Source organism: Panicum virgatum, chromosome 7K (assembly GCF_016808335.1).
Source record: "Panicum virgatum strain AP13 chromosome 7K, P.virgatum_v5, whole genome shotgun sequence".
In the NCBI taxonomy this organism is placed as follows: domain Eukaryota; kingdom Viridiplantae; phylum Streptophyta; class Magnoliopsida; order Poales; family Poaceae; genus Panicum; species Panicum virgatum.
In genome coordinates this window covers 40,749,522-40,777,083 of record NC_053142.1, presented here as the reverse complement: position 1 = coordinate 40,777,083, position 27,562 = coordinate 40,749,522, and the positions used below count along the sequence as shown (strand labels likewise).

Here is a 27,562-nt window from a genome sequence, read left to right as displayed (position 1 = left end):
TAGTCGTCTGATCGGTCCCATGGCGACTAGGTTCGACTAGACGATTTGAAAACATAGGAGGCAGCAAAAGCATTAATAATATCATACAAACAATCGAATGTGAAAACAAAGAGAAACATGAGGATGCACCAAGAATCATGTTTTCTGGATACTTATTGGATTTATTAGTGACAGTTACAAGGCTTTCCAAACAGTAATCCAAACAAAAATCAAATACAGAAAAATAATGTTTGTAACTAAAATCACTTTAAGACAAAAAAACTACTGAAGAAAATGCTGATATTTGCTCAATTTCTACAGATGCTTACACATAGAATTCAGTGAATGAATGATTCGTATTTGTTAGAACTACAATGAAGCTGAATTAGACCGAAAGTCCCAAACAGTTAGCATTATCTATGCCTATGCTTGAAAGAGAGAAAAAAAGAGCCAGGGTTCCAGTGCTCAAAGCCTGTTATCTATGCCCTCAAAGCTCTCTGCTCCCACATTTCAATCTGCTTTACTGAATTTTTCCCCCTCTGTTTTAGCATCTTCAGCTCACGAGAGCTGAAGGGAGGAGGCAGATCGCATGGACCTGCATCACGGGCAGACTTGACCATGGAGTCGATAAGAAACTTCTTCTCGAGGCCTTCAGCTTGGCATGCCAAAGACTCAGAGCAGACCTCAACAGCTTCAGGTGGCTTAGTTGGTTTGAACTTTAAAAGCTTGGCATATTCAGTTAGAAGGTGAAGCATGTAGTCATAAACTTGGTCCATACTGAGCTCTTCTTGAATGAAACTGCTTGCTTGCTTTCCTATACGTTGTGCCTACAAAAACTTTGAAGAATGAGAACAGTATTTCATTTAAGACAAATTGAGAGGAAAAGAACAAGATTCTAGCATAAAGGCACTTAAAATTCTAAGGGTGTGTTTAGTTCCACCCCGTAAACGCAAAAAAGCCGTAAACGCATTAAAGTGAAAAGGAATCTTGCTAATTTGAAGTACTAAATGAAGTCTATTTATAAAACTTTTTGCATGGATGGGCTGTAAATCGCGAGACGAATCTAATGAGCCTACTTAATTCATGATTTGCAACAGTGATGCTACAGTAACCATCCGCTAATTATTGATTAATCATGGATTAATTAGCATCATTAGATTCGTCTCGCGATTTACAACCCATCTGTGCAAAAAGTTTTGTAAATAGACTTCATTTAGTGCTTCAAATTGGGAAGATTCGAAACGCAAATTTTTTTTGCGTTTACACCCTACCGAATTAAACACGGCCTAAATAGGCTACTCAGTGAAAAAATACTGTCACTTGTCCGATTTACTAATTATTTACAACATTGATGGTCTCTAATGCTCAGCTTTGACTATTCCTTTTTCTAAGTAATACAATATAAAACCATGAAACTACAACAGTGAAACAATTTGAGCGATGGTTATATAAAGTTCCATGTGACAAATATCGGTGTTTTGATTTATAGTATTGTCCAAAGTACTTATTCAGTCAAAATTAAAATGTACAGTTGTTTGCATGCATCCAAGGTTCAGACCAGAGGCACCATTTAAGAAATATATTAACTCTACAGAAAACTCCAAAGGGTGATTAGTCAAGAGAAGGCAAGCGGTAGGCACTTCTCCAACCTAAGTTGATGAGTATAGTGCTACGAATTTTGGACAACTTCCATGCTGAAGTTCTTAATTCAATGCTCGAATGTTATCAAGTCACTGCTTGCTCTATCAAACATTCTACCACCATTCACTTCTTACATTATGGTTAGTTCTGATGCTATTTGCTTTTCAACAAATAAACAAAAACTCGAAGTTATGTCATCACAGTAAATTGATTCCTCAGAGCACTGTTATGGGCAGAAATTATTTGTGCGGAACTATTTCGGAAGACAAAGACAGCCCAGAAAGATCAGACATCTTGAGTAATAGCTGTACATTGCAGCTCAACTGGATTTCTATTGAATCAAATTGACTTTTCTCCATATTTGAAGTTTAAACACTGCAAAACTTAATTGCCTGCAAATGTAGATAACTGCATGTAGATAGATGTAAAGTACCAGTTGCTTGTGAGAGTTGCCCCAGTCAACAGCATATTTTATGGAGGCACATTTATTGTCATCCCGAACAGGCCAATAATGCTGAATTGGCATGAGTGACCTTGAAAAAAAATCATAGTATTTTGGGGTAACTAGCAGTGTCATTGAATCACATGCTAATATATATTTCTGACTGATTGACCACGCCGATCCTTCAATATAGATCTTGTACCTGTTAATGGTTAAAAAAATGTTAAAAACTTATAGTACAACAATAAAACTATGTTACATAACTCCGTGCTTGCTATAACTCCACAAGCCAAACGAAAAGAACAAGAACCTGTGTGAGCACTGACTACCCAAATCTGAGTCCTTATACCCTGTCTTGCTCTCTTTGAACCAGTCCTGCACTCCGAACAACAAGAACAAAGATACTAAATATCTAAGGTATTTATCACCAAAAGCAAAATTTACAGTGACGAAAATGCAATAGTCTACGAGGAAAGGGAGCAACTATACTTTCCCTAAGGATCCTAATTGCAGGTATGAAAAAACTAACAGTTACCTGAGCGTAAATCCTTGCGTTCCAATCTTGTGTACTGGATACATTACACTTAACCAATTCCTGCCGTGTCGCCGAAACTGATGGATTCCCTTTCCAGTAAGCATAAGGTTCTCTATCCATCCACCTCACTCTATTATTACCATCCTTCAAGTCTTCCTGCAAGGCATGCCATGGCTTTATGTTGATCTCCGGCCTGCCAACCAAGAGTCAGTGCCAATTAAACTATTGTACTTCACATGAATACCTGAGCATGAATGTCCAAAGTTAAGCTATGGAAACTGTGAATTAAATTTGGTCGTTCTATTAGTGATACTGAAGACATTAGGAATTAGCCTAGTGTTCATGGCTGCTGCTTCGAACATATCAATCATATAGAAGCAATACTGGAGCCATCAAAGTTCGATGCTCAGTTCCTCATTCATCCCTTTTAGAATGAAATTCACAATTCAAACGCAAAGCAGGTAAGTAAAATTACCACCCCCAGAAGGACCAATCCGGGAAGACGATGTCCAGCGTCCTGTCATCCCCGCAGTAACGGAACAGCGGCGGCATGACCTCGGCGTACTTCCCGCGGTAGAGGTGGGTGCGGACGACGGGCCAGTCGACGGTGTCGAACATGAGGTCGAGGTCGGGGACGCGGCCGGGGTAGCGGCGGAGCAGCTGGAGGACGCCCCAGATGGTGAAGAGGTCCCGCGTCTGGAACGCCGGGCGGAGCCGCTGGACGTAGGCTCGGCCCCCGAGCACGACGAGGCGGAACGTGGCGGTGAGGCGGGCGCGGCCGAGCATGGCGCGCGTGACCCCGCCCGCCGCGCGCCATGGGCGGAGGTCCTCGTGGATGAAGCGGAAGTAGGACGGGCACGAGCGGTTGGAGGACGGCGGGGCGGAGGAGGCGGGCGGCGGCGGGCCGGGGGAGGAGGCGCAGGTGGAGGACGAGGAGGAGAGAGCGCGCGCGAGGGTTTGGGAGGCTTTGGGCGGTTCGGTGGGGTGGGATTGGGAGAGGTTGGGGGCGGGGCAGGAGATGGAGTAGAGGGCGGGAGGTGGTGGCCGGGAAGTGGGAGGCGGCAGGGGTGCTGCCGCTGACGGCCGCGGGTGCTCTGCTGCCGGGTGGAGCACGGCGGCGGGAATGGCCGCGGTGGTGGCGGTGGGGAGGCGCGCCAGGCGTCCCTGAAACTGCCAAAGAGGAAGGAAACGAAATCGTTAGAATGGTAAATCATTTGGGCCCAAAGCCCAAATTCAATGAGCTTCTGCCATCATCCCTCCTAGCCCAATTATAGTTATAGCTGGCTCCAACTTTTGGGCCCCTATGGGCTAACGAGACATTAGCGCAGCATGAGGGTATCTCGCTTGGGTCACGGGCTCACGGCACATGTCACTGACTCCCCAAACTCTCTCTCTCAAAAAAAAAAAAAACTCGCACCACAGACGTGGCGAGCTCCCAGGCTAGGTGTTGACAGCCAAATTTGGCATCTGCTGAGGTCGACCGGTCTGATCGGTCGGGCCGACCGGTCAGACCGGTCAGGTCTGTACAGTCCGAGTAGAATTAGATTTTTTGTAAAGAGTCCTCATGTAATCCTACTCGTGAAGGGGTACGTCTTCCCCGGCCTATAAATATAAAGGCTAAGGTCGATTGAGGTTATTCCCAATCGAATCAATACAAAAATCGCATTACTTTTATCTCTCAAACCCTAGCCTTTTCCAACCCTAGATTGCTTTCTTCCTTCGTCCCGGCGGCGTTTGAAGACGTTCTGAGTGGCCTGCCGATCTCAGAGCAACCCTACGATCACGAGCTCCGACGGGGTCCCTCCCGAGCTCGCTGTTCTAGGTCTCCAGCGAGTCCCTGCTTTCACCGGCCAGACCGGTCGGCGATACCGGTCAGACCGGTCCGCCTAGGGTTTCGCGGGTGTTGATCGTTGTGACGATCGTTCGTGCGTTCTAGCACATTCGAGTGTGTTGGCGCGATTTTGTGTCAACATACTTTTTGGCGACTCCGCTGGGGACTAGATTAATCTGGTTTTAAAACCGATCTGATCTACTCCCTGAAGAAGATGGGCTCTTCAGAAATCAACAAGGAAAACATCATCACGGCTACCATGGAGGAGCTCACCGAGGAGGAACGCAAGGCCTACCTTCTTGTGGAGGAGCACGTCAAGGCACAATTCTTGAAGGGCTTCAAGAAGGATCGTGGTGGCCTCGTCAAAAGGGTGGAGGAGTTCGTGCTGCCGTCCCTCAAGCTTAACCAGGATAAGATTGAAGAGATCCCCAATGTAAGCCTTTCTCCATCTGATATGTTTGATAGGATGTCATCTTTAATGGATCAGAAGATTATTGCTGCACAAGCTGCCACAGGTGACATGTTAGTTAAATTGAGTACTGATGTTGATGCGCTTAAGGGTAAACAACCTATGTCAGATCCTAACTCATCAGATCCGAGTTCGGATACCCCTGAGTTCACATCTGAACCACTTTATGGTATGTCGCCGAACTCGTTCTCAGGGCAAACCCCGCCACCATCGACCGTGCACACAGCACCGGTCGTACCGGTCCCACAGACCGGTCAGACCGGTACGACCGGTCCCACAGACCGGTCAGACCGGTACGACCGGTCAGACCGGTTACTCAGTGCCGTCGCCGACGCCTCTCGAGACAATTCCAGGTTCGGCTGCCCCTAGCCGAACTAATGAATTGTCACTTTATACACCGCCCCGTATTGCTGCTGTAGCGGGAGTATCGCAGGGATCTGGACCTAATCAAGGACCGATCCCAACTTCGTTACAGACGATGGCACATGGAAATCCTAATGCACATCGGTTTTCTGAGTTCTATACCAGCCAGCACTATCAAGCCGATCTTCTCAAGTTCAAAGAGGATCTGGCAAACGCGATTAAGAATAAGCTTGGGGTGGATATGAGTACTACACGTTTATATCAAAAACCTTACCCCGTTGAGTTTGATTTCACTCCTTTTCCTGCTGGTTGGCGTATTCCTGAGTTTACTAAATTTAATGGTGATGATTCTCGTACAACTTGGGAACACGTTAGTCAATATGTATTGCAGTTAGGGGAAGCTGGTTTTAATGATGCTTTACGTGTGCGTTTATTTTCTTTATCTTTGACTGGAACAGCTTTCTCTTGGTTTTCTTCACTTGCTCCTAACTCTATTCGCAATTGGGCTCAATTGGAGCGTAAATTTCATGATCACTTCTTTAGTGGGGAAACCGAAGCGAAATTGTTGGATTTAACATCGATTAGGCAAGGACGTGATGAATCTTCTTCGGATTATTTCAAAAGATTTAAAGAGATTAAAAATCGGTGTTTTAGTTTGACAATTTCCGAAAAAGATTTGGCGGATTTGGCATTTAATGGTTTACGCTCTTATTTGAAAGAGAAACTTGAGGGCTTTGAATATCATACCGTGAATTTCTTGCAAGTCAAAGTCATGGGTTTAGAATTTAAACTTAAAAATGCCAAAGATACTTTCAAGTCTCATCGGTCCAACACACACATTCTTGATCATGATTCGGATGGTTCGGACGATGATAGTAAGGAAGTATATGCCGCCGAATTTGTTTGGCCATCAAAGACCAAACCCGGTTCGGTTCCGTCTCTCAAGCTGATTCAAAAGAATCGGCAGGATGAGCCGAAGTTTACTTTTGATGTTTCTAAGTGTGATCGGATTTTTGATGAATTGCTTAAGAATGGTAACATCCGATTATCGCATGCTATTCCATCTCCCGACGAGCTTAAACGACATGCATATTGTAAGTGGCATAACTCTACATCTCATGCTACTAACGATTGTAATGTTTTTCGTCGACAGGTACAATCGGCCATTAATGAAGGACGATTGGTACTTTCTGAGATGCAGATTGACAAAGCTCCTTTCCCTGTTCATACGCTGGAATTGAACAATCCAAAGGTGCTCATTCGGCCGGAACAAGCCGAAGGAGCTAAGAGAAAGCATGTTGTCATCGGTGATCCAAGACCGATGAACACAAGTGACAAAATCCTTGCCCGAGAAGTTATCATAAAGAAAACTGATGATGGCAAGAGTACTCTGAAGATCATTGTCAGAAATCCCAGACTCGAGGGGCAAGGGAGTTCTCCATCAGAAAATCGGTCTGCTGATCAGGCACGACCGGTCAGACCGGTGTCTGAGACCGGTCAGACCGGTACGACCGGTCAGACCGGTTCTTCCAACCGGTCAGACCGCCCTGGTGACCGTCCCCGGACCTTCAAGCCGAAACGTCCGGAAGTGGGTACTTGGAAGACCAACGAAGTGAAGGTGCAGGGAAGAACTGCGAATCAAAAGCCCACCTTCAACCAGTTGTTGAACAAGTATACAAAGGCCGTTCAAAACGATCGGCCGTTAAAAAAAAGACCGCGTTCACCACCGCGTCAAGATCGTCCGGCGTCCCCAAGAAGGGAATCCAGCAGGCGCAGAGGTGATGTTGTCACGTTGTATCCTCCTCAGAAGATGTATGCTACCATGCCATGGATGCCACCGGCTTCAAATGCAACAAATCCGGCATGGGAACATGGGGGGATATGGATGCAGTGTTTCCCGGTGCCTTATCCTCCACATTATCAAGGGGAAAGCCCCAGGATGCCAGTGCATGACCCATTGGGACCACGCCAATCCGGTCCAGGGCAGCAGGTTACACCGGTCAGACCGGTACACACTGACCGGTCAGACCGGTCTCATCAGAAGCCGGGTCAAGCTCCTGTTCCAAGGTTTGAATATCGCGTCAAGGAAAAGAAGGGGGAGCAGAAGACCGTGGTTGATTTAGAAAAGTCCAAGGCGGATGTTATTCAAATCGGTGAAATCGAAGTGCCCATAAGAGGTACGGGCAAGAAACCGATGGATGTAGATGCATCGGTTGACGTTCCTTCGCAAAAGCCGGTCATGGCCAATGATCATGAGGCTGGTAGCAGCAAAAGCACAGCGGATAAGTACCATCAGCCTAGATGGTGCCCTTCGGGATTAACTCATACTCAAAAAAGGAAATTGCAGCGCCTCCGCAACAAAGAAAAGAAGGAACAGGAGAAGGAGAAGATGAGGGATGAGGAATTTAACAGATACAGGCCTATGTTCCCTCAAAGCAAGGTGTGGAAAGCTAAGGCAGCTGACCAGCCAGACAGACCGGTCGGACCGCCACAGCCGACCGGTCAGACCGGTCATGAGGACCGGTCAGGCCGCTCTGACCAACCGGTCAGACCGGTTGAGCCCAGTGCAGAGGCAACAGCCAAATTGGTGCAGCCCGTTTCAGTTCCTTCTGTTGATGAAGCCCCAACAGTTCCTCCGACAGCTGAAGACGAGGAATTGGTAGACTACGAAGTGTCTCCAGAGCGCACCAATATGGAGATCAATGTGGTGCACTTATCTTCGGATTACTTCGTGGTTCCGGAGGAGGATTTGGCTCACCTTCAATTCGGGCCCCGTGAAGCTGTGTTCCAGAAGCCAAGCGAAGAGGACAATCATTTGAAGGCTCTTTATATGAGGGGACACATCAACGGGAAACCGGTGACTCGCATGCTAATAGATGGTGGGGCCATTGTAAATCTTATGCCCTACTCGCTGTACAAGAAGCTCGGTGGCCAAGACGAAGACTTGATCAAGACGAACATGACCGTCAGTGGTGTTGGAGGGAGCGAGCCCCTTAGCGCCAAAGGAGTTGCTTCCATGGAGCTCACCATTGGAAGTAAGACGCTTGCTACAGCTTTCTTCGTCGCAGAAGTGCAAGGTAATTACAATTTGATTCTTGGGAGGGATTGGATTCATGCAAATCAGTGTGTTCCTTCTACCTTGCATCAGTTTCTTGTTCAGTGGATCGGCAATGAGGTTGAGATTGTCCATGGGGACACTTCATCCTTTGTTGCTTTAGCCGATTCGGATTCCATTAGTGCACACGACAACGTCAAGTGTTTATCGGGCGTGGATCTGTCCGATTATGATTTGATCAGTTGCACTAAGGATGGTTTTGTTTCTGCTGTGCTAAAGCCGATGAATAATCGGCTAAATCATTTAATGTAAATCAGATGAGTACAACAGAAATTCCAGAGGAGACCGGTCAAACCGCCAGTGCCGACCGGTCAGACCGGTCCTGTCTCGTTCAGTGCACAGGGCCTACCGGTCAGACCGGACACCCCGACCGGTCAGACCGGTCCAACGCAGAATGGCTGCTGCAGAGGCTAGATCAATATCGGGCGCGTACGAACGATATATGTGAAGCCATTGAAGATTCTGGAGATCTAGATAAGCTGGGACAAGGGTTTACATCGGCCGATCCTTTAGAAAAGGTAGACATTGGTGATGGAACTATTCCTAGGCCGACCTTTGTAAACAAAAATTTATCGGCTGAATATAAAGCCGATTTGGTTAATTTATTAAAGAAATATGTTGATTGTTTTGCTTGGGAGTATCATGAAATGCCTGGTTTGAGTCGTTATCTTGTTGAGCATCGTTTGCCAATTAAAGCCGGTTTTAGACCTTATAAGCAACCGGTTAGGCGTTTCAATCCCATTATTTATGACCAAATTAAAACTAAAATTAATCGTTTACTTAATGTTGGATTTATTCGGTCTTGTCGTTATGCTGATTGCATCTCTAATATTGTGCCTGTTGAGAAAAAGGATTCGGGGAAAATTAGAATGTGCATTGATTTTAGAGATCTTAATAAAGCTACTCCCAAAGATGAATATCCTATGCATATAGCCGATATGTTGATTAATGAGGCTTCCGGACATCGTGTCATTAGTTTTCTTGATGATAATGCCGGTTATAATCAAATATTTATGGCCGAAGAAGATATATCTAAAACGGCCTTTAGATGTCCAGGATTTGTCGGTTTGTTTGAGTGGGTGGTTATGACTTTCGGTTTGAAAAATGCGGGTGCTACTTATCAAAGAGCTATAAATTTAATCTTTCATGATTTGATTGGTGTCATCTTGGAAGTGTACATTGATGATATTGTCATTAAATCGGCTGGTTTATATCATCATTTAGCCGATTTGAGACTTGCTCTTGAGAGGATGCGCCGGTATGGTTTGAAAATGAATCCACTCAAATGTGCTTTTGGTGTATCGGCTGGAAAGTTTCTTGGCTTCATTATTCATGAGAAGGGAATAGAGATTGATCCTAAGAGAGTTGAAGCCATGAAGAAGGTTGAAGCCCCTACATGCAAGAAAGATTTACAGAAGTTCTTGGGCAAGGTGAATTTCTTGAGAAGATTTATATCTAACTTGTCCGGGAAGATTGATGTTTTTACTCCTATTCTTCGGTTAAAAGATGAAACCGAATTTACTTGGGGGGGCAAAACAGCAAGAAGCATTCGAGAAGATCAAGATTTATTTGTCTTCACCACCCGTACTCAAAGCACCTAGGAGAGGAGTACCTTTCAGACTTTATGTGGCTGCTGAAGACAAGGTTATTGGAGCTGTTTTGACTCAAGAGACCGAAGGGAAGGAGTATATTATTACATATTTGAGCCGACGACTTATTGATGCAGAGACGAGGTATACATTCATTGAGAAGTTATGTTTGTCTCTTTATTATGCTTGTATCAAATTGAGACATTATCTATTATCTAGTACTTGCATAGTAATATGTCAAACCGATGTGATCAAACATATGCTACAGAAACCGATTTTGAGTGGGAGAATCGGTAAGTGGGCTTATGCTTTGGTTGAGTATGATTTGGCTTGTGAACCTTTAAAATCTATGAGAGGCCAAATTGTAGCGGATTTTATTGTTAAGCATCGGATTAATGACAAGCATGATTTAAAAGTCGGCTATATTACTTGCACACCATGGAAGTTGTACTTTGATGGATCGGTTTGTGATGATGGTCAAGGGATTGGTGCTGTTCTTATTTCTCCGAATGGTGCTGTTTTTGAATTTTCAAACCGATTGGAAGAAGAATGCACAAATAACCAAGTTGAATATGAGGCTCTTCTATTTGGTTTGGAATTCTTGCAATCCATGGGCGTGAAGCATGTTGAAGCCTTTGGAGATTCTCTTCTGGTGGTGCAGCAAGTATCTAAGGTATGCCAATGCTATAACGGTCCTCTAAAGGCATATCTTCATAAATGCCTTGATATTATTTCCTCCTTCGATGAATTTATTATTAAACATATACCGAGGGAAGAAAATGAAAAGACAAATACTCTGGCTCAGCAGGCATCTGGTTATAATGTTACGAAAAAATATTTCAACATTCGCAAGCCGATGCAAACGAAAGCCGAGTTTCTGGTTCTGGACACACCGGTCCGACCGGTCGGCGATACTGGTCTGACCGCCCAGACCGGTCTGACCGGTCCAGAGACCGGTCTGACCGGTGATGTAGCTGTTAATTCTGATTCGGCTAAAAAAGTTGATTCAATTGTTTTGGCCGAAGCTCAGGATTGGAGGATCCCTTTTATATCATATTTGAGAGATCCTGGTCGTGGCGCAGAAAGAAATATTCGGCGTTTGGCTTTCAAGTATATTTTAATTGACGACAAACTTTATCGTCGAACTGCCGAAGATTTGCTCCTCAAATGTTTAGACTCGGATCAGGCCCGGATTGCTATGGGTGAGGTTCATGAAGGTATTTGTGGTACTCATCAATCGGCTCCTAAGATGAAGTGGTTACTTAGAAGAGCCGGTTTTTATTGGCCCACTATGCTATCCGATTGTTTCAAGTACTATAAAGGATGTGAGGAATGTCAGCGGTTTGGTAATTTGCAATTGGTGCCTGCTGCGTTGATGCATCCTATTATTAAACCATGGCCGTTCCGAGGTTGGGGGTTGGATTTCATTGGACAAATTAATCCTCCATCTTCAAAGAGGCATCGCTTCGTGCTGGTTGCTACGAATTATTTCACTAAATGGACCGAAGCGGTCCCTTTGAAGAATATGACGCATAAAGAGGTAATTGAGTTTATTACTGAGCATATTATTCATAGATTCGGCATTCCACAAACTTTAACAACGGATCAAGGTACTTCATTTATATCAAAAGAGGTGCGTGTCTTTGCCGAATCTTACAAGATTAAATTGCTCAATTTATCTCCATATTATGCTCAGGCCAATGGGCAGGCCGAGTCTAGTAATAAGATTTTGATCAAACTTGTCAAGAAGAAGATAGAAGAAAATCTTAGGAGATGGCATGAAGTGTTATCCGAAGCGTTATGGGCTCATCGTATATCTAGACATGGTGCTACTAAGGTTACTCTTTTTGAGCTTGTGTATGGTCAAGAGGCCGTTTTACCTGTTGAGGTAAATCTGGACGCATATAGATTAGCAAAACAGAATGACCTCTTCGCTGTTGATTATCATGATATGATGATGGATAATATTGATGAGATAACCGACAAGCGTTTGAAGGCTTTGAAGGAAATTGAGAAGGACAAGCTTCGGGTGGCTAGAGCTTACAATAAGAAGGTAAAACTTAAGTCTTTTCAGGTTGGAGATTTAGTTTGGAAGACAATTTTGCCTCTTGGGATGAAAAGCAACAAGTTTGGCAAATGGTCGCCAAGTTGGGAGGGTCCCTACAAAATTATCAAGGTTATCTCCGGTAATTCATATATGATGGAGACGTTGCAAGGTGAGCGTCTACCTAGAGCTATCAACGGGAGATACTTGAAGAAATTTTATCCTAGCATATGGCAAAATGCATGAAGACAAAGACGGCCGGTATTGTATATCGCCCTTAGTTTTGTTTTTTAGAGTTGTATGTCCTGTGTAAAACATGTACATCAAGATAGTTCTTGCTTTTTGGCTTGTGAAACTCACCAAAAAGCAGGGGGGGCATATGTTGACAGCCAAATTTGGCATCTGTTGAGGTCGACCGGTCTGACCGGTCGGGCCGACCGATCAGACCGGTCAGGTCTGTATAGTCCGAGTAGAATTAGATTTTTTGTAAAGAGTCCTCATGTAATCCTACTCGTGAAGGGGTACTTCTTCCCCGGCCTATAAATATAAAGGCTAAGGCCGATTGAGGTTATTCTCAATCGAATTAATACAAAAATCGCATTACTTTTATCTCTCAAACCCTAGTCTTTTCCAACCCTAGATTGCTTTCTTCCTTCGTCCCGGCGGCGTTTGAAGACGTTCTGAGTGGCCTGCCGATCTCAGAGCAACCCTACGATCACGAGCTCCGACGGGGTCCCTCCTGAGCTCGCTGTTCTAGGTCTCAGCGAGTCCCTGCTTTCACCGGCCAGACCGGTCGGCGATACCGGTCAGACCGGTCCGCCCAGGGTTTCGCGGGTGTTGATCGTTGTGACGATCGTTCGTGCGTTCTAACACATTCGAATGTGTTGGCGCGATTTTGTGTCAAAGCTCCACATGCGCCTGTGTGGCAGGAGGCTCCATGCCTCCATCCCAGCTCGTGAGTCGTGAGAGCTGTCCGGTCTTTTATTTCGCCCTCTGTCTCTTCCCGTTTCAGTCCATTCTTTAAAGGCCGACCTAACCTACACGAACTCTCGAGGAACAAACATTTTCTCGGACCGTGCGCGCGCCCACACCCCCACTACAGTGCTCGGCAGTGCGCGTGCATGAATGCGAACGAGCACCATAGCATGCGGGGCAAAATAGAATACAGAGAAGCCGCGACGCATCTACCCTACGGCCGGCCTTACCTACCGATCTTCCCGCGCCGGCACGGCGGACTGGTCGACCGGAGGAAGCGCATGGTGATCGGAGAGCACTGAGCATGGGGGATGGCTAGTTTACGGTCGACGGTAGTGAGGAGTTCCCTACGGTCGATCTCTCGATCGTTTCGTTTTTTTTTTTGGTAAATTTTTGTAGTTTTTTGATAAAAAAATCAGGAAAAAAATTTAAAGAAAAACTTTGAAGGGCGAAAGTCAGAAAAAAATTCAAGAAAAATTTTGGAGAGAGAAAAAAACTGAAAGAGAAAGTTTTACAAAATCAATTGAAAAAAATTTGAAGAGAAAAACTTTTACATCCAAAATAAAAAAATCTGATAAAAAAGTGTTTGTATCAAACAAATAAAAAACAAAAAAGAGAAAAAAAATCTATCGGCCCTCCGCTCCCCGCCGCCCCCTCTATCTGCCGCGTCGCCTCCCTGCTGGCCCCGTCCCCGCTGCCTCCTCGTCGCCACTCCGCCCCGAGGCAGGCCCGCCGCTCCTCCCCGCTCCGCGCCCCCCCCCCCCCGCCGCCACCCCGAGTCGGCGCCTTCCCGCCGCCGCACTGCCTCCCCGCCGCGGGCCCGCCGCCGCCCCGTCGCTGCTCCGCCTCGAGGCGGGCCCGCCACCGCGCCTCCCCCGCTGCCACCATGGATCTGGCCTGGGGGGAGGAAGGAGAAAGGGAAGTGGAAGGGGGCTCGCAGCCGGCCCGCTGCCGCCCCAGCGCTGCTCCGCCCCGAGGCGGGCCCGCCGCCGCGCCTCCCCGCTGCCGCCATGGATCTGGCCTGGGGGAAGGAAGGGGAAAGGGAAGAGGAGCGGGAAGAGAGAGGGAAGAGACTAGAGAGTGCGGGAGTAGAATGGGATTGGGAGTGAGGGGGATGCGGGAGAGATACAGGAGAGAGATCGACCGTGAGTTTAGAAACTTGCGGTCGACTGTAGACTCAACATTGGGCTGAGCATGCCACGGTGCTACAGCTCTGTCCCTCTCCGGGGTCCCCAGCGCCCATGGCTTCATGCATAAACGGCAGCGCCTTCGATTCTCGAGTCACTTTTCGCTGCCTCAGCGGTAAGGTCCCATGATACCAATCTCAATGGTAGTTTCATGAAGAATTTTATGGTAAGAAGAGAAAAAAATTATAATATGTAAGGTCCCATGATACCAATCTCAATGGTAGTTTCATGAAGAATTTTATGGTAAGAAGAGAAAAAAATTATAATATGTGAGACGAGTTTCATTATCATAAAATTCATCTAGCACAGTTATTTAATTTTTAATCTTGTTAACTAGGTCTGTGCATCAAGGACTGACCTCACGAGTGACAGCGGACGCTTCCTCGAGTCAGCAAAAGGAACAAGCTTTGTACGGCTATAACAAATCCTTTCAGAGGTTATCATGCAGCAATCATGGAGGTGGGGAAATGTACTTCTTTTTTCCCAAAGTAAAGTGTCATGAAAACAACCCTGCCGTAGCCCTGGTTGGCGTGGCGGTCCGGTTAGGCGGCTAACGGGAATTGGTTGCACACAGCACAGTGCTTTCGTGCTGCCGCGCGCGGCAACCATTTGCAGGCCAAACAGTGCTCAACAGCGCCAAGGCCGGATGTGCTGAAAAGGAGAAACTGCCATCCCTACGCCCGAAATCAGAACATGGCCAGCCAAACCATTGGCGGCGTTGCTTTTGATCTCAAGAAAGCAAGTTAGGTGCTGTTTGGTTCCAAAGATTTTTTTTAAGTCCCTATTACATTAAAAGGAATCTTACTATTTTAGAGTATTAAATAAAATTTGTTTATAAATTTTTTTTGACAGCTGAGTGCTAATTTGCGATACGAATCTAATGAGTCTAATTAATTCATAATTTGCTACAGTGATGCTATAATAACCATCCGCTAATCATGAATTGGTATAGGTCATTAGATTCGTCTCGCAGTTTAGTCCTAGAGTTCTGCAGTTAGTTTTATAATTAACTTTTATTTAATATTTCAAAACACTAAGATTTTTTTTAATATGACATAGACTAAAATTTAGCCTCTCAAACCAAACAAAAGTCGACTACTCTTCTCTCTCAGAAAAGGAAGTTACTCCATCGCTCGTCATGTTTCTAAAAAAAATCTGCTACACCGTTTCCTAAGAATCTTTTTTGAAAATAATTTCCTAAAGAATCTCAAAAGGAAGAAAAGGGAGAGATTCTCGCGATCATGCGGAGCGACAGCACGGCGGGACGGTAGAGGAGCAGAGAGCCAGAGACGCCGATCGAGACACGACAAAGAAGGAATCGCAGAGGTTTTCGACTCACAGCCGTAGTGGCGGTGATCCAGCGGGCCGAGATGATCGCCGCGACGGCGACGACGGAGAGGAAGAGGAAGGCGGCGCTCGTCCTCGGCAGCGCCCCGGCGAGCGTCGTGCGGCGCCAACAGTCCGCCGTGCCCGCCGCTGCCGTCGCCATGGCCGCCGGACGCCGGGGCCACGGCAGTGAGCGCTCTCGGGTCTCGGCCCAGGTGAGGCAAAGCAGAGCAGAGGTCAGAGGTATGCAGTACTATGCTTCCCCTGCTTCTGGACGCTCTCGTGAGCTCGCACGGTTATGAGGGCGTCCCCAGCGGCGCGGAGGGCGACGGCTGGTTTTATGAGGGCCCGAGTGCGGCAGGGCGCGACAGCGAGACGGTTCAAGGCTGGCACGGGGGGCACGACGCCGAGCTGCAAGGGGAACTGCTGCGCCACGCTATGGAGTACTATTTCTTTGACCAAAATTTGCAATAAAAATCTTGTCGTTTTTTAAGAACGACCAAAAAGTCTTGGCATCCTTTTCCTTTGTATTTGTATTCTAGTCTATACGCTCTACGTGTGTCGACGGTCAAGGATCCTCCCACGCCTCCACTTGCCTCACCACATCCGCCCTCTCCCTTCGCAGCGCCTCCAGCTCTTAGGCACTGAAAGGCGGCGGCAGCCTGCAGGGCCCCTCGCCGCCCGCGCCGCCGTCCGCCGCCACATCCGTTTCCATCATGAACTGCCTCTCGCGCCCCCGCCTCCCCCGCGCCATGGACTCGATGGTGACCTCCGCGGCGCCGCGCGGCACGGCGGGCCTGTACCGCAGCAGCCTCGCGTACTCCGACAGCAGGTGGAGCATGTAGTCGTAGACGCGGCCCATCGCCCGGTCCTCCCGTACGAACCTGCTCGCGTTCCGCCCGATCTCCCGCGCCTGCACGCAGCAACGTTCGGTCACCGTTCCGAACTCGATCGCGTCCGTGGTCTGGCGCCGGGCGCCGGGCAGGAGATATACCTTGTCCAGATGGGCGTTGCCCCAGTCGACGGCGAACTTGATGGAGCGGCACATGGCGGCGGCGCGGTCGCGGACGGGCCAGTAGTGGCGCAGCGGCGCCAGACCCCGCGAGAAGAAGTCGTGGAACCTGGGGCGCACCATGAGCGCCACCGAGTCGCACGCCAGGATGTACTTCTCGCTCACGGACCAGCCCCGGCCCTCGATGTAAATCTTGTACCTGTGCGTGCACTGCTTGGATAGGTCCGACTCCCTGAATCCTCGCCGCAGCTCCTCCCCCCAGTCCTGAAAAAGATGCAGCCATCTCCTGTGTCACAGACCACGCGCCATGGCGAGGCTGCAAGCGTGTCAGTGCACGCCTGCGCAGAGTCAGGGATGGAGCCAGGTGTGCACCTGCGCGTATATCCGGGCGTTCCAGTCACGGTTGCCGGACGTGTTGCACCGGAGGAGGAAGCGGCGGCCGGCGCCCACGTTCGGGTTCCCCTTCCAGTACGCGTACGGCGCCCTGTCCGTCCAGCTCGCCATCGCGTTCCCTTCCTCAATCTCCCTTCGCAGCGCCTCCCATGGCTTTATGTTGAGCTCCGGCCTTCCAAGTTCAAAGCAGGAACGGAGCACTTTGTCACTCAAATCACGGGTACGACGTACAGGCGTGGTCACGATGAGGAATCAATTGCAATGTGCGTATTTACCAACCCCAGAATGACCAGTCGGGGAAGAGCGGCGGCGGCGGCTGGTCGGAAGCGCCGACGACGGGCCGGTCCTCGCAGTCGAACATGAGGTCGAGGTCGGGCACGCGGCCGGGGTAGCGGCGGAGCAGCTGGAGGATGCCCCACTGCGTGAACACGTCCCGCGTCTGGAAGCACCGGCCGTAGCGCGCCACGGACAGGCGGCCCGCGACCACGGTGACCCGGAACTTGGGCGCGTACCGGCGCGCGCGCTCCACCGCGTCGAGCGTCACCCCCGTGTCGCGATGCCGTTGGGTAGGAAATATGTCACCCGTACCCGTACCCACTAATCAACCGTATCCAAATTATCCATCCCCAAATAACAAGGGTAATACCCGATGGGTATGGATAACCCGTGGATAAACATGTCAGACTTTGCCTCCACTAAACATATCAATCATAACACATGAGGAGAGCAAGCGCGCGGCCGCCGAGCAGCCGGCGCTGGCGAGACAGGGCAGAACGCACAACAAAGCTCGTGGCTGAGGCAGAGCTGCCAGTGCGAGGCCGCCGGCATGGGACGGACAGGCAGCATGGGCAAGCTCCTGGCTCTCCGCTGGGCTATCCGTTGCGAGCCTAGGCGCGGCCGCGCGACATTTGGGAGGAAACCCGGAGCTCGACCCCGCCGCGGATGGATGGAGCTTGGCCTCGGCGCGCTGCCGCTGCGGACGGGGCCGGCGCGAGCGGAGGTGAGGGGTCGCAGTGGCTGGCGTGAGCAAAGCCGAGGTGAGCGGAGGGGAGGGACATGGTGGCCGGGGCCAGCTGAGGGGAGGCTGCGCAGTGGCCGGCGAGAGATCGATCCCTCGGCGGGCTTCTAATGATGTGACGAGTGCCGAACTGGTGATTCCATTTGGGGAAGAAGCCGGTGCAGGGGAGTTTGATTCTGTGGCATCGATTTTGTGGTAGTAATTTATTATTCTAAACGGGTGCACGGATAAATGGATAATTACCTTCTAATATCCTACCCATACCCATACATATACGGGTTATCCATACCCTCCTCAAATAACATGGGTATGAATTTGGATAAGGGTAATAGTTAACCACCCCCGTGTCGCGCCACGGCCGCAGGTCCTCGTGGATCCACCGGAAGTAGGCCGGGCACTCCCGCGCCGCTGGCGCTGCTGCTCCGGCGGGCGACGGGACGGGTGGCAGCAGGTCGCGAGGTGCCTGGTTCGTGCTCGTGGCGACGCTGGCGAACCGTGGCTGGCCCGGCGCTGGCTCAGGCCCCTTTGCAGCATCTCGCGCTATGGTTGGGGTGGCAACAGGGGTGATCGGAGTGACCTGTAACTAAGAATCAGTAAAAAATCGCATAAGATTCGTCATACTCATACGTGCTGTGAGTTGTGACATGTGAAGCAATTTCGCAGATTAACAAGTTTGACGATCTGGCGTGCAGGTTTCAGCTGGACGAGGACTCGGGACAGAAACTTGTCCGAGGCTGTGCCACAGCTCTAACCTGGTTATTCAACTACCAGGGTCACGGTTGAACAGATCGTGCAACTACTACTGCTCGCCTTGTGTTGTGTGTCGAGGGTCAAGACTCTCAGAGATACTAGAAGAGAAACTGCACGCGCCGTAGAAAAAACAAGGTACTAGTAGGTGTTTGCAGGGGAACCTTCTTACTCTGGCGCTGGCAGACATCCAGCAGGCGGAGACGAGAGCCCCGGCGACGAGCGCCGCGAAGAAGACGAGCACGCCGCCGCCGCCGTTCACAGCCGGGCACGGCGCCGCCGCAGCCAGGCGCGCCCGAGACAGCTGCCGGGCCGCCTTCGCCTCCGCCGCCTCCATCCCTCAGCCGAGCGGCGGCATACGCCTCTGCCCTTCCGCGAGCGAGAACGGGCCGGGCCAGCGACGGACGGACGGACACGTGAGGCGACGGAAACGCCACGCCGCGGTGCTCCTTCTCTTCCCCCCTTCTTTTGATCTTATCGCCGTAGCATGGGCTCGTGCCCGTGTTCCGTACGCTTCCTGCTCGCGCCTCCTTCGCCTGCGCCTGGCTTTGGTCCGGGCGCATAGGATTATTGGGGAAAGCATGGAGACAAGGTCCAAGGATCAAAGACCGCGACGGGGTGGAAGTGGAGTGCGGTGTTTGCCCGGCCCTGACGCTGACGGCGCGCCTACCCGGAGCCGATTCGCTGCCTTCCATCCGGGTGCGTCCGCTCGGCGCAGTACCGGCCGGTGAGATGCTACTCCAGCTACAGACCAGCGGCGGGCAGCAGCCAGGAAGTTGCTTTCGCCTTTCGCCGCGTGCCGAGAGTATGCTTGACGTTGACTTGATGGTCGCGTACTCGCGTGCGGCTTCCACTAACTTGCAAAGTCTCGCGCCAGCGATCTGCGCCATGGAGATCGTCACCGTGTGGCTCTTTATCCATGCACGCTAGCAGCCGTAAACAGAGCAGCATGTCAACAGGATAGCCAAAGTGGTTGCACGTCGCTTCTTGTTACTGGTTAGCAGTAGGGATGGCAACGGGTACAAACCCGTCGGGTATCACTAATCCAAACCCGCACCCGCCAGGATAAAATCGTACCCGTTAAAAAACCCATATCCATCGCGGGTATGATTTCATGCCCGTACCCGTACCCGTGCGGGTTTTTTTTTACCCACGGGTTTCCCGTACCCGATAGAAGAAGCAACAAAATTTAATAGAAAACATAAACAAATACACAATGCATTATAACCAAATGATTCTATGAATAGGTAATCATCGATGGGAATGAAAGTACATGAGCCTAAGTCTCTCTTAGCATGTGATTAGACCTTATTTTGATACAAGACCTTGTGACATTAATATTTTAGATTATATATTGTCGGGTTTATTGCACCCACGGATTTGCGGGTTTGGGTACTTGAAGAACAAACCCGCACCCGCAAACCCGACGGGTACGAAGTTTATCCCATTAAAAAACCCACGGGTATAGAATTTAGTCTATACCCACACCCTAATAGAGCAAAACCCCATCGGGTTTCGGATACCCGTTGCCATCCCTAGTTAGCAGTGTCTGCTGCTCCTGTTCGTCTGCCTTACCTCCTGTTCGTTGAGCTAGGGTCTTTTTAGTTGCAAAATTTAAAATTTCAAAACTATATCACATTGAATGAGAATCTTATATGCATAGAGTATTAAATTAAAATAAAATAAAAAACCAATTGTATAGTTTGCTTGTAGATTACGAGACGAATCTAATGAGCCAAATTAGACTATAATCAGACACTAAATTGCTACAGTAAACATATGCTAATGACAAATTAATTAGTCTTAATAAATTCATCTTATAGTTTACAAACGAGTTCTATAATTAATTTATATTTAATATTTCAAATGAGAAAATTTTCTATTTTTAAAAGTTTACACTCGCAATTAAATAAGGCCTAGGAAGCGTGCAGCCACCAGACTCAACCTAACCAGCCGAGCCAGCTTTACCTGACCTCACCTGTGGACGAACCTTCAACAGCCGCCGCCATTGACACGGCCACACTAGCCTATTGTTCTCGTTCCGCGCATCGCTCGTCAGTGGCGAACATATGCCTTAGGCTTGCCCCACCGCGCAATTGCTCAAAATAGATCCAAATTTATTGAAAACTATACTCTGTATGACATACAGCTACTTTATGTCGCTAAAACTATACGTGGGCTCATATCAAAAGTTATTCTAGAAATAAAACTTCATATTCACACTATAAATTTTTATCGAAATTAACTAAAATTTGTTAGAGATGACTCAATATGACTAGCAGCTACTCTATGTAAACGGTATGGCTAGACCTACACATAGTCTCTACGTAAATAGCCCGACCCTAAAAATAAAACCTTATGTTCACACTATAATTTTTTTTTATCGAAATTGACTAAAATTTATTGGAGATGACACTCTGTGGAAAACATAATGGCTAGACCTATGTGTGGCTTCACATCAAGAGCGAATGGTTTAAGCATCAAATAGGACCATGCGGGTTGGGTTATTTAGTTGAGATTTTGGGTTGGGTGGGTTGCCATTTGATTTCCATAACCATTGGGGTGGGATGGGTAAGAGGTGTGTTTAGCCATTAGCAGGCCTAGATGCAACACCAATTGAAAATGAGAGTGGTGCTCCTCTTCATTTTTGCTAAAGATCAAAACGTCATCAAAGAAAACTAGTACAAATTTGAATTGATAGGGGAGGGATTGTTCATGACAGATCCAAAGGTCAATCCACCTCGCCCAACTATAGTACAATTTACTCGCTCTGATTCAACATAATAAGTTCACAGCTCATCGGTCAATGTTGTTCGTGTGAACTGCAGGTCACCTAATCGATTCCCTCGTGAGCGTAGCAGGATTAGCCGAAGCAGATGCACGCGAACCACACTCTCGTGATCCATAGAGACGATGTGGGTCCAATGTCCCGCTGGTTGACGAGGACTACACCTAATCGTAGGGTACGCGCTTCATTTAAGTTTTTGGTAAGAGCATCGGCGTCTTGGTTTATTTCAATTTCTATTATGAGCGCATGTGACAAAGGCAGGAGTCCTTACTGCCAACCCTCTTTTCCTTCCCATAATTTCCCCGGTTGCCGACATAATGGGGGGAGGATGACCTCTTCCCGCCGGAAGTGAAGAATGCCGCCACGGACCACACAAGTTATGGTGTGGACTGGGATTGTGCTTGTAACATTCCGAAAAATTTACCAAAATAAATCACGCGCTAAAAATAATTTCCAAAACTTTTTTATCGTTGAGCTCAATCATCCCTAAACCCCTAATCCTTCGAATTCCTTCCCGGAATTTTTTCGCCGTCCCGACACCCGATTTCAATTGCCGTCCCATCCCTTTCTTTCCTCGTTCTGCGCAACGCGCTGCGCGTCGCCGACAAGCGCGCGTGCTCGTCCGGCCGCTGTCGCCGCCGCGAAATCCGCCGGCGCGATCTCCCTTTCCCTCTCTCTTTTCCCCTCTCTTTTCTCTCCTTTTTCTTTTCTTTTTTTTCCTTTTCTTTTTCTTTTTCTTCTCTCTCCCCTTCCTCCCTCTCCTCGCTGCCGCGCCCTCCCGCGTGCTGCTCGGCGCCGCGCGCCCCTGCTCGCCACCGCCCCCATGCGGCCGCGCCGCCCGCCGCGCCGCTCGCCGCTGCCGCCAGTGCCGCCTTGGCGCCCGAGTGCGCGAGAACAGATCGCGCACAGCGCCCCGCCATCGCCGCCGGCCGCACGCGCGCGCACTGCTCCCTGTCCATGCCGCTTTTTTTAGCGCGTCCCTCCCACATGAACCACGCGCCGCGCAGCCCGTCGTCAAGCGCTGCGCCGCTTGCTGCCCGACGGGTCTCGTCACCCTGTGGCCGCGCCGCCTTTCGATTCGGCACAGCGCCACCGCTAGCAGCTCGCCGCCGGCCCCTGCGCCGTGCCCCTTGCCCGCCTCGGCGCTCACGCTCGCTGCGAGCAGAGTTCGCACGGCCGCCGCGCGCCACTGCTCACCTCTACGCGCCTCGTCACCTCACCGGCCACTGCACCGCGCTCCAGGACGGTCGCGAGCGGCCGAGCACCATTAATGGCCATGAGCTACCCCGCCGGACGCCCGACGTGCCCCGCCTTCCCCTCCACCGCCTTCCAACGCCTATAAAAGTGCCCTCAATGTCGCCCACCACCACAACAACTCGCCCCGCCACCGCTAGCTACCTCCTCTAGCTCGCTGCACCGCCGCCACGGTACCACCACCCACCGTCCGCCCACCGCCGTCGAGCCGCCTCCACAAGCCGCCCCAGCCCGAGGTAGTGAGGGGGATAGAATCCCCGAGGTTCCCTCTCCCTTTCCCCCCATTTCCTGGCCGCCACCACGCCCCACAGCGCCGCCGCCACGGCGCCGCCGCCCGCCGGCCTCCGTGACGCCGCCGCCTCGCCGCGCCCCGGCCCAAATCGAGGAGGGGGATGGAATCCCCTCGTCGCCCTTCCCCTTTCCCCTGCTCCCGTCTGCCACCGTGACCCAGGGCCGCCAGCCCAGGTGCCGCCGGCGCCCTGCTCCCCCTCCTCTGCTTCACGGGAGGGAGGTGGAAGGAGAAAGGGCATTTTGCCCTTAGGCCCCTGACATTTTTTCCTTTTCATTTAAGAACCGTCCCACCTCTCTAGTTCTTTTCCAAAAGAAACCCTTCATATTTTTCTATTCGCAAATAAACCCTCCACCATATATAAATAATTCTGAATATGCCCCTGCCCTTTTCAAAATAACCCGTATATTTCTAGAAATTACAACCAAGTCCTTTTTTATTCAAAAGTATTTACGAATAGGCCCCTGATCCCGGTTTAGCCCCTAAACCTCTCTGTAACCTATCATTTCATGCGTCAAACATTCTCCGATTGATCTGAAACTTTACCACACCATTTCTAATTTAGTTTCGGAAATGCCATTAGAAAACCACCCAAAAATATTACTCCTGTCTCCATATCTTAATTGTTTCCGATTCGAGCCCAACAATAAAACCTTTATTTCTTTTTCTTGATTGTGTGCTTGCTTGTGTGCGTCGTAGATCACGGTGTGAACGAGGGAGAACCCGTCGACGAGCAGTACCGTGAGCAAGTGAACGAGGACCAGTTCCACAACACCGAACCCGAAGGATAGTACCTCGATCAGGACTTCCCGGAAGGCTTTGAGAACGGCAAGTTCAATCCCATCCTTTGATGCATATTTTGTCCCAGTTTTATAAACACAACCTATTGGCCTGTTTTACAAAACTGCATATGTTTTGACTGCTGAAAACATGGTTGGATAGCCACCCCTTGATTTGCTATAACTATTCATTGACCACCTAGATTAATGTCTGAATGTGATTTGTTTGGACGTTAATCGCTGCTAGAACGCTTAGGACCTTAAACATGGTACAACTTGTTTTATAAAAGGAAAATGTGTGAGTGTGTGGGAAGGGAAAATGTGGAATTTTTGAAAGATAAGTTTAGACAGGATGGATGGCACTTATGTGTGAATTGCCAAATGGTGTGCTCGTACCTGTGTGGTTGAGCAAGGAAGAGAGATATCCATCTTATCGCAATTAAGGACCGAGTTGGTGTGTCATCTTGCCTAACTCCACTATCGTGCAAATCACTCGACCTTTGTATAGGCAACGGCTTAGTATAAATCCCATTAGTTAGTCTGATAGCCATCAGGAGAGCTGAGAGCAACGGGTGATCAAGGAGAAGGGACAAGCTCTGTGCGACTTATGCCCTGGTTAAACCTCAGTGATAGGTCAATGGCCCCTTGGTGGATCCCGTGTTGGCTAGTCAGGACTAGCTAAAGTGGGTAATGGCTTTGTTGGGATCTGCACTGACACTAAGGTGATCGTGCTATGGTACCCCGCTTGTGGGTAAAGTTGCACACCTCTGCAGAGTTAAAATCTATTCAAATAGCCGTGCCCACGGTACTGGGCGAGTTATAGTTTGGTCACACAACTAGTGCTTCTTTTGGGAATGGATGGGTTGGCGTGAGTTGTTTTGGAAAAGTGTCCGGCAGTTGTGCCGTGTGCTACGGCGGATGAGGAGTCCGGTAGCAATTTGAAACTTGGATCCTGTGTGGATCAACCCTACGTGTTACTCAGTGCAAAATAATGGCTTTTGAAAACCCCTTTCTTTCAAATAAACCCATGCATAAAAATTAGCTTTCCGCAAATTAAACCCTAGCCTTATCCTTGATTTACCCTGTGCATCATATTCTGTTTATACCCCCTCCGTGGGTGTGGTTGGACTTGCTGAGTACGTTTGTAGTCACCCCTTTTCTAATTTTTACAGAGGAAAATCCAGACTTCATTCCCGAAGACGTTGAGTAGGGGTTCCGTCCTGCACCCAACCTTGCCTGTGGATAGGGTCACCCGCAGGAAGCTCCGTATGGCGTAAGACTCTGATGACGTCTTCGTAGTTAATATCGTTGTGTGGGTTTTAGTTGTTATCCTCACGATAGTGGCGCTTCACTGCCCATTACCGCGTAGAGTTGTACGGTGATGTACCATCTGATGTAATAAATATGTTATCAGCCTCCTGGGATTGATATTTGTATCACATTTAAGTCTTCTCTTAGAAGGGGACGCTTCAGTGCTGGACATCAGTATCAGCACGAGTCCCGTGGTCGCTGGAACAGCCAGGAAAGCTAATGTGGACCTCTCAAATAGTCTTGTCATCGAAGCCGTGTGATTCATTTCAGTTTCTGGTAAGAGCATCGGCGTCTTAGTTCATTTCAATTTCTATTATGAGCGCATGTGACAGATGCAGGGGTGGTTCCAAAGGGGGGGGAGGGGGCTGGGGGGCTTGAGCCCCCCACCCCACCAGCTCCCCGGCACCATCCATTTGTTGGTCTTCTCTTTCTTGCTACCAACACTCTTTTCCTTCCCATAATTTCCCCGGTTGCCAACATAATGGGGGAGGATGACCTCTTCCCGTCGGAAGTGAAGAATGCCGCTAGGGACGACACGAGTCCTGGTGTGAACTGGGATTGTGCTGTACATCGGTATCAGTACGAGTCCCGTGGCTGCTGGAACGGCCAGGAAAGCCAATGTGGACCTCTCAAATAGTCTTATCATCGAAGCCATGTGATTCATTTCAGTTTCTAGTAAGAGCATCGGCCTCTTGGTTCATTTCAATTTCTATTATGAGCGCATGTGACAGAGGCAGGGTGGTTCTAAAGGGGGGCTAGGGGGCTTGAGCCCCCCCCGACCCCACCAGCTCCCCGGCACCATCCATTTGTTGGTCTTCTCTTCCTTGCTGCCAACACTCTTTTCCTTCCCATATTTTCCTCGGTTGCCAACAAAATGGGGGAGGATGACCTCTTCCTGCCGGAAGTGAAGAATGCCGCTAGGGATGGCACGAGTCCTAGTGTGGACTGGGATTGTGCTGGACATCGGTATCAGCATGAGTCCCATGGTCGCTAGAATGTCCAGGGAAGCCAATGTGGACCTCTCAAATAGTCTTGTCATCGAAGCCGTGTAACTCGTGTACCTTGTGGCATCCAATATGTCATTCTGAGTCACTGTGACCGGCACACAACTCATCTGGTCAAACCACTACCTCCGATTGGATATTCTGATCTTAGTCGCGCTCTTCGAGAAGCTCGCCTTCAAGTATGGTTTGTGGCCACATGGTCCCTAAGTCTAGGCCACAACCCGCAATTCATCATTGGGTACGTGGCCCAGGTCCAGCCGATCGCTCACATGCCTGCTATTGCTGAGCACCCTCTCCCGCTCGTTGTGAGGGGAGAGAAAGATGTTAAAGTTGTGACGACACCGGCAGGCTACCAAATACACTCAGCAGAGACTGGTGACCATCTATCGTATATGGCACCATTTGGATGCCAGCAGGAGCCCCTTGACATTGTCATCGTCAGAAGAACAAAAGGACCTCTGCTTCTCTTTCGCACTCTTTAAGATGCTACGCTGTCATTTCATCGGTTACTCTGTCTCTGAGGCCGGCATCCTCGAGGCACACATGTTCCTATAGGAAACTTACATTCGTGGTGCCCCTAATTGCTCTAGGCTGTTTCAACTCGTGAAAGATGAGCTAACGTTCACCACGACTCCTCCTCCTCAACTGCACTCACTTATTCTCATTATGGCCTGGCCACCAGGGGTGGATCCAACGTGGTGGCAGGGGGGCTGGAGCCCCCCTACCCCCATAGATCCTTTGGAGCCTCCCTGAAGCCCCCCAACAATTTCTAAACCTAGATGAAGAGGAGGAAGGAGAAGAGAGGAGGAAGAAGAAGAGAAAGAAAGAAAAGAGGAAGAAGGGGAGATGGAGCCCCCCTTTCTTGATCTCCTGGATCCGCCCCTGCTGGCCACCACGAGCTTCTTGCTTTCCCTTTGCACCATCGGGTGCAGTATGTACCGACAGCGTTGATGAGAGTTGCTATAGAAAGAAGCCACCGTCTCATCGGGCTCTGCGCGTGCTTGGACACCACTTCTGAGCGGTACCATGAAAGTAAAAATAGTGCAATCACACATGCCAACGCCACACCACTTTTCCTCGTCATCGCAGTCCTAGTGCTGTGTGTGTCGGTTCAGCTAGTCTCCTACGTGTGCTCAAATTGGACAAAATTGCTCTCGTGTGCAGCTGCACACATCCAGTGGCGGATTTGGAAACATATTTAAAGGGGGCTGAACAAATTTTGATAATATTTGTAGGTACAAAAATTTGGTAGTTTGCACTACTTTTTTTATTGGCCACGCTAATATACACTAGCTATTTCATAGTGAACATTTTTTTGTCCATTTTGAGCACAACCACCGCGTCGAGCGTGCGTGCCCCCCTCCCCCGGGGACACGCCACAGCCGTAGGTCCTCGTGGATCCACCGGAAGTAGGCCGGGAACTCCTGAGCCGCTGGCTCTGCTGCTCGGCTGCTCCGATGGGGAACTAGCG

At 49.3% G+C, this 27,562-nt stretch overlaps 1 protein-coding gene across 11 annotated transcripts; it reads right to left on the bottom strand.

Annotated features, from left to right (window-relative positions):
- Window positions 1–122: 122 nt before the first annotated feature.
- On the bottom strand, window positions 123–19,418 carry LOC120641353 (O-glucosyltransferase rumi homolog). 11 transcript variants are annotated; one of them, XM_039917433.1, is made up of 7 exons: window positions 19,126–19,418; window positions 18,839–19,035; window positions 3,073–3,767; window positions 2,598–2,790; window positions 2,373–2,437; window positions 2,054–2,264; window positions 433–806 (listed from the first exon to the last, which is right to left on the bottom strand). In XM_039917433.1, the coding sequence occupies exons 2-7, from the start codon at window positions 19,001–19,003 to the stop codon at window positions 459–461; spliced, it is 1,677 nt and encodes a 558-aa protein (XP_039773367.1). In that variant the 5' UTR covers window positions 19,004–19,035; window positions 19,126–19,418; the 3' UTR covers window positions 433–458. The 11 variants fall into 11 exon arrangements, with proteins under 11 accessions (XP_039773366.1, XP_039773367.1, XP_039773371.1 ...); XM_039917435.1 differs by lacking the exons at window positions 433–806; window positions 2,054–2,264; window positions 2,373–2,437; window positions 2,598–2,790; window positions 3,073–3,767 and adding exons at window positions 15,921–16,409; window positions 16,491–16,824; window positions 16,881–17,073; window positions 17,177–17,442; window positions 18,257–18,502 and having other exon boundaries at window positions 19,126–19,412; XM_039917429.1 differs by lacking the exons at window positions 433–806; window positions 2,054–2,264; window positions 2,373–2,437; window positions 2,598–2,790; window positions 3,073–3,767 and adding exons at window positions 15,921–16,409; window positions 16,491–16,824; window positions 16,881–17,073; window positions 17,177–17,442; window positions 18,257–18,502 and having other exon boundaries at window positions 18,831–19,035; window positions 19,126–19,362.
- Between the last annotated feature and the right edge of the window lie 8,144 nt (window positions 19,419–27,562).